Below are 7471 nucleotides of genomic sequence, written 5' to 3' on the forward strand. Positions count from 1 at the left end.
AGGAGTGGAGATTGTATTGGCCATATTGTAGGAAAATAAAATAAAATGTTGTCAGGAATCATTTTGCAGATACGTTCTGCAGGAACATGATACAATTTCTTTGTTAAAAACATTTCCTTGTTACGTTGATAAAAAAGCGTTCAGGTAGTATTTTCTCTCTAAACTGTAATTTCTAAGAGACAGTGTTGAATTAAAGTGATTTATATTCTTGTAAATCACTGTAAAACACTTTATCTATTTCTTTTCCTGGTGCAAATGGTCTTCCATAACATTACAGTATGAAGAATAACACAAATGTCCATAGATGGCAGCCAGACTGCAGGTACAGTGTTGGAGCGGCACAATAGGTTGAGTCAGCCGTGACCCTTGAGTAACCTCTCGGTAGCAGGGGGAAGAGGCAGAAAACAGAGATATATGGGCACAAGAGAGGAAAGAAAGAAGAAAAACAGATGGATTGAGAGGGGAAAAAGAGGGGAGAGAGCGCTTTGTTGGAGACAGGAGAGAGAGAGAGAGAGAGAGAGAGAGAGAGAGAGAGTAAAAGAGCGCCTGGCACACGGACAGCCCGAGAGAGAAGAGGAGGGTGCTTGTTTCCCCTCCTCTTCTCTCCCTCCAGCTTTTAAAAAAAAAGAAAGAGAAACAGCCCTTTGAAGAGACAGAGAGGGGGCAGTCCCGTACTCCCATCCAGCCTGGACTGTAAGGAGCATTTAGTGTGCCGACGCTAACCCAGATACCAGACTCAAGACAGAGAGCCAGCTGAGCAGCTGACAGAGAACAGGCATGAACGACATCAAGCTGGCCCTGCTGGGAAGCCAGGGGGCTGGGAAATCAGGTGAGTGGCTGGAGGTGATTTATACTTCAAACAGATGCAGAAAGGAAAAGTTGTATCGTCTCTGTGCTGTGTCTGAGGCCATTTAAAAGTTATATCTGTTGCTTTCTTATGTCAAATAATGATGGTTTTGGGTGCAAAAAGAATTTAGTGTTGTAATGTACTGTAACTAAGTACATTTACTCACGTGGCTGCTACTTAAATACATTTTTGAGGTACATGTGCTTTTGAGTGTTTTCCATTTTTATGCTACTTTATATTTTTACTGAACTTTTCACTCCACTTCAATTATTTGACATTAGTTACTAGTTAGCCAGCTATGCATATTCAGATTATTTATTTAAAATATAAATCAACCAATAAATTATGGTTCAAGCTACCCGGCAGTACATAAAGTAGCTGATGCCACAGGCCATTCTGCATAATGTATACTTTTACTTTTGATACTTTAAGTGTATTTTGATGCTTATACTTATGTACTATTACTCAAGTAAGAGTTTGTATTTTAGGTGTTTCTCAATTCGTACACATCCATGTAGTACAATGTGTGCAACATGTACTTGCGTAGTGTGTGAATTTCGACAGGGTAGCGCTGTCTCAAATCAATAGCGGCTGTCGTGCACTTACAGGAAATCGTTGGCGTTACCAAATCACTACAGACTGACAAATTAACCCAATAAAGAATACTGATGGCGTCTATTCAACTAAATAGTTGAATACATTTGTATAGTGCGGTCGGTGTTCAGTGGACAAACAGTAACCGCGACTGGAACATTCCCTTCGGCTACGTAGCCAAGATGGCGGCCATTAAGTGTAAGAAGTGTCAAGCGTTCCTCTCTTTTTGATCGTTTTGAGTACACCATCTGCATTTTGGCATAGTCAACAGCAAGTGTTAGTACAGAAGTAGGCTAATTGCTAGGCTAACTTTAAGCTGCTTGTTTTCTGGCTCACCTAACTTAATTTCACTGGCTTTTTTTCCGTGTTACACAACGCCAACAGGTTATTTGTTCCATTCATTGAGATTGAACTAAAATAATTAAGATTATTTATGCCTTAAGAGAATCCATGACCTTTGGTAAAATAAAACACATCTGTCAAAGAGCTGATTTCAAGGTTGGAACAGGCGAAAACACAATGTACATTGAGGGTTTATCAGTCAGAGTCAGTGCAGTCTACCTTTAGGGGAGCTAAAGTTTCCCGCCACTGACTTTGTTAAGTGTTGTAATTAACTACATCAAGCCTTTTACAGTTACAGTGCAATTTACTCTTTGTTTACCGAAGAAATATATGTAAAAGATCTGTATTTTGGGCTGAATAATTACATCTGCTTATTTTCCAAGACTTTCAACAATTCATGTGACCATACCATGAATCTACAAAGGTCAGACTACAGTAACAAATGCTGGTGAGGCGGTAGGAGGGGAGTTATAGGATCCTTGTTGTTGCAGTATTCAGTGTCTGTGGTGCTGGTAAAGGCTCTACGATGTGTTCAAGCTTCATAAAACAATGGGACGTCTCCATTCTCACTGCCTGGCAGTGAAGCAGAGCTGTTACTGTGGAGATGCTGCAGCCTCTGGAGGCTGTATGTGAATGTTTGTGTCCACTTAATATGTTTTGCTGCTCTTTTGCTGTTCTGCTTGTTGCTTTCAAAACACATTTATCATTGTTTTGTTGTCAAAAGAATTGTCCTTTGTGTTGAATTTGAATTGTGCATGCATGAGTAACTTTTTAGGCCATGTCCATATTGGTGTGTCCTCATAGTCGTAGCATAACCCCTGTATAAGCCCCTCAGAAGCCCATGACCACAGCCAGCAACTTCAAACTTCAGCCCATAACTGAAACTGATTGTCTGTGGGACCAAAGCTAGTCAGTTTTAAATGTGGCTCGCAGTCTGGAGGCGAAGCATAAGGGGGGAAATACAACCATTCAGCCTGCCAAATATGCACACATGGCCTTGCAGCAGAGCCATACATCCTCTTTCATGTGAGGCTACAGTTTCACCGCTCCAATCCCAGAGACTGTTGGCCCCGTGCTGCGCCTGCGGGAGTGAATGAGGGTCATTTAACCCCCACTGCGGCCACCTGTGAGCGATGAGAGTGTAATGAGGCTGTGATTCATTTAGTTGTGTTTTCATTTCTTCTGTTTCCTCCAGCGGTCCTTGTGCGGTTCCTGACCAGGCGCTTCATCGGTGAATACGCCTCTAACGCCAGTAAGTGTTTCCAGATTCGATGAGGGGTTTTGGTTTCCGTCCCGGAGAACAGAATTGATCTCCAGACATCATGGATGTGTAAATTTCACCTGAGCATTCATGAGATAAACAAACCAGGATATCTTTTTACAGCTGTAAAAAGATAGAAATAGTAAATCCCAAACACCAATTTATTCTAGTGCACATCTATGTCTTTTTCATGGTTTCTCACATTTCTATCTAATTAAACCCGCATTTACCTCTTTTATGCCACTTGGGGGCAGTAGAGGAGGCTGTAAATACATTGACATATTACCACCTTATAAAGTTTGCATCAGCATTTATCTATTTTAATTCTAATATTTAATCATGTGTTTCACTCTCCATTCACTCCTGTCAATATTTTAATCAATGAATATTACTGTTATTTATGTTTTGACTGCTTCTAATCCTCGTTACAGATTCCCTGTACCACAAAAGGCTGTCAATCGATGGCAGGCAGCTAAATCTGGAAGTTTTTGACCCCTGCTCTCAGGTACAACACATCACTGACACAATTAATGTCATTAACAGGATCCAGACCTTTGGATAATGAATGTGTTTATTTTTTTTAAGCTTTTATTAAAAATAGAAAAGCAGAGCTGCAGTTGGACTCTGAAGTTTTCTGTTTTGAGTTATTCCCTTCTTTTCACTCCAGCATTTAGTATGATTTAAGATTATCATCACTTACAGTTTTGGCGATATAACTTTTAGTAAAAATGTTGATAAATCTTCAGTGTTGGGAGAAGACCAGCTGTCTCCAAATTGTCAGGGGGTCAAGAGAAGCTCTCCTATTTTTAGCATTATTTGTAAAAGTTTCCTCAGTGTTTGAGAACGTTTTTAAAGTCGTAGGTTAGTTTTGGAGCTACAAGCGTTTCCCATAAAAAAAAGTAAAAAGCGTCCTGTTTTCAGTCTGCACTACATCTCCGTGACCTTGAATGAGTCATGGTTATATACTTTCCTTTGGGCCGGCACATGTGCGATTCGTACAGTACTTAAAGTGAAATCCCAAAAGGTTTATGAGAGTATCCCCGAAGCCATGTGTGCCAGTGGCTGTCTCTTTGAAGAAAAGAGCCATATAACCCGGTTGCTTCTCTTTCAGCTAGACCAAAGAGCTGAGAGGCCTTTTACTGCAGAGTTAGTATTTTATTGGAATACCCCTCGGTTCGGCAGAACAAGTGCCATTGTCTTTGTCGGTTAAACTCACTGTAAGGCCCCCCTTCCATAAAGAAACAGTGACTCCATGTCCTGCCCTTCTGACCTGGACTGCAGAGAGAAACTATGGAGTCAATAAAGAGAAAGGGATAAGTGAGTTTTTACAGTGCTCAGACATGTCCTCCTCGGGCCCCTTGTCCTTTATTTCTCCTCAAGATCATGAACGTGTACAGAGTCCTGTTCTCAGGAGGACAAGAACATCAGTGAAATAGCTCTGGTAGAAGTGGGCCAACAATAGGGGCAAAATATATTTATATACTTATACAGATACACAGCAAAACAATCTGTGTTTTTAGAAAGTTTAGCCGCTGTAAAACGTATAATAAGTACAAGTGAAACTTAAACTGAATACGTGGGTGTGTGGGTGTTCATTTCCGAGGGGGATTTCAATCAAATCCTTCAGATTTTATGGGCTTAAAAGTCAGAAAATGGATCTAAATTAAATCTAAATTAATTGAAAATACTAAATACTATGTTAAAGGAGCTTTTTATTCTGATCATTCTGACTAAAGCCACAAAATAAATCCCATTTAATTTAAGAATAAAATATGAAAACCTTTGAACTTTTATATCATGACAAATAAATCCATATGGTATTTTGGCGTTAGGACAAATTAAGGTTTATTTAATTAAATCAGTGGCCAAAAACTACCAATGAGCCAATGCTGTCTATCTATAGCTCATGTTTGTCAGTTGATAACTACTAAAAGACACAACATGAAGACCACTTACTTCAACTAATTCTGTCTGGTTGAATCTGTCCCAGAGAAAAAGAACAAGCCATACAGGAAGTCATACATACTAACTTCATACGGTCAGTGTCAAAATAAAAGCGTGTTGTCTCTGGCAGAGCTCAGAGGCCCGGTGTATACTGGAGGAGCCGGTGGATTGGGCAGATGGCTTTGTGGTGGTGTACAACATCAGCGACCGCACTTCCTTCATCAACGCCAAGGACATCCTGCGGCAGATTCGGGAGGCGCGCATGGACAACTGCAAAGGGTGAGAAGCACAATGAGGGTTGTTTTATTATGAAATGAACAGAGGCTGATGGGGGAACTCTGGTTGAGACTTGGTATCCATCTATCTACCCATCTATCTATCTATCTATCTATCTATCTATCTATCTATCTATCTATCTATCTATCTATCTATATATCTATCTATCTATCTATCTATCTATCTATCTATCTATCTATCTATCTATCTAAACCCTGAGAGAAAACAGAAGCAAACGGTTCCGGTGCTCTGCTGTCTATGAAGCCGAACTGGGATCCTCATGTAGTCTTGAATTTGAGGAATGCTGGGAATTAATGAGTGGTCCTGACAAACTGATGAATGATTCATGATGACGAGGGATTCGTTATTTAACCTACAGGCATTTAGTAAATGTGGTCTGCTGGAAAAATGGGCCAGACATCCATCAGGCTGCCTGTCATGTGCCAGAGCTTCCTCATAACTAAGTGAAGATATTTATTCAGTCAGTATGTGACGAGTGTGTAGATCAGTTATTCTCCATGGAGATGAAGACAGAATTCACTTGTGCTTGTGTGCGTAAATCAAATATAGATGGAAACAGAACCAGTTTTTAAGAACATTTTTTCCCTTATGCAGCTTAGGCCTATTTTAATTGTAACAGTGGTGGAAGAAATACTCAGATCTTTTATCAGAGTAAAGAAATTGCAATACTACAGTGTAGAAATACTGTCTTACAAGTAAAAGTACTGCAAAGAATTTCACTAAAGTAAAAGCACAAAAGTATGAGAATCAATAATTGAAGTAAAAGTCATTTGGCAGAATGGCCCATTTCAGATTATTAATATTTAATTATTATTATTGGATATATATATGGTGGGATCCATAATATTTTATTTATATGATATTATAATATAATAATATATCTGTTTAATATATTTTGTATTAGTAATCTGGATCTACAAAGTAAGATAAATACACTGCAGTAAAAAGTACAATATCTACTTCTGAATTGTAGTAGAGAAGAAGTATAAAGTAGCAGAAAATGGAAATACTCAAGTCGAAGTACCTCTACTTTAAGTGTATTTGAGTAAATATACCTTCTACCAGTAGATTTACAGGTTAAGATTTAAAAAGTTAACAGGAAGTACAAATAGATGCATAGTATAAATAAGAGAACAAAACTAAAACTATAATTCTATATACATTATGAGTATCTGAGGCATTGAAATAAACACATGCATACCTTTTATCCTTCAGATAAGTGTATCTAGTTAAGTCTGTATGACCATTTTTTAGTATTTGCTTCCCATAACACTTGGTTGAAGCTATACAATTAAGATCTTGTGTTTTTTACAGGTGCTTTGTTCCATTGAACGGATATATTCCAGTTGTTTTGTGCATCATTATATAAAATGTACCCATAATGAGATTTAGTGTCTTTTAACTCTTTGGCTGTTGACAACAAAAATAAAATAAAAGTTCTGTTCGAACTCTGCTTCTCCAGACGACTCGTTGCAATAAAAAGCTTGACGAGGTTTAAAAATAGAAAGTGATTTGCTTTCATCGCTCTTCTTCTCTGTTTTTAGGGAGGTCGAGGTTCCTGTGTGTCTGCTGGGAAACAAGCAGGACCTGTGTCACGCCCGGCAGGTGCGTGAGGACGAGGGCCGCTGCGTGGCTCAGGAGAGCCGCTGTCACTTCCAGGAGGTCTCGGCCGCCGAGAGCTACCAGGACATCGCCGGCCTCTTCACACAACTCATCCGGAAGGTGATGGAGCACCTGAAGTACAGGGCCGACCGGCGGCGCTACAGCGGCTCCAAGTCGATGGCCAAGCTCATCAACAATGTGTTCGGCAAGAGGAGGAAGTCAGTGTGAGGAAGTAAGAAAGAGAAGAAAGGGAACTGGTCATTCTGGGAACTGTTTCAGTACAAACATTAACCTCACGTTCACACTGTGAGCAACATGAAAGAGTCCAAATTATACTTTTCCACAATCTTTGACAAGTTTTGTGCTTTTAGTTGCTTTGGTTTTTCCTATGATATGTTTCCCTGCTTTGAGTTAAGACAGCTATTTAGAAAAGGACGTATTATGTTGCTGTGATTAAAGCAAAGCAGGATGTTGTTGACCTGGAGGTCAGAGGTCACAAAAGTACAGGAAAGTAAAAAGTAAAAAGTTGGAAATCTGATTTTTCTCTTAAATTCAAATGTGAAACAAACAAATAAACAAACACT

At 39.4% G+C, this 7471-nt stretch overlaps 1 protein-coding gene across 1 annotated transcript; it reads left to right on the forward strand.

The window, feature by feature from the left end:
- Window positions 1-777: 777 nt before the first annotated feature.
- rerglb (RERG/RAS-like b) lies at window positions 778-7115 on the forward strand (the record flags this gene model as incomplete). The annotated part of the gene is made up of 5 exons (XM_079162586.1): window positions 778-829; window positions 2979-3035; window positions 3476-3549; window positions 5119-5267; window positions 6830-7115. 5 exons carry the CDS (start codon window positions 778-780, stop codon window positions 7113-7115), a joined length of 618 nt encoding a protein of 205 aa, XP_079018712.1.
- Window positions 7116-7471: the final 356 nt, after the last annotated feature.

Source organism: Pholis gunnellus (genome assembly GCF_910591455.1).
Source record: "Pholis gunnellus genome assembly, chromosome: 7".
NCBI lineage: Eukaryota > Metazoa > Chordata > Actinopteri > Perciformes > Pholidae > Pholis > Pholis gunnellus.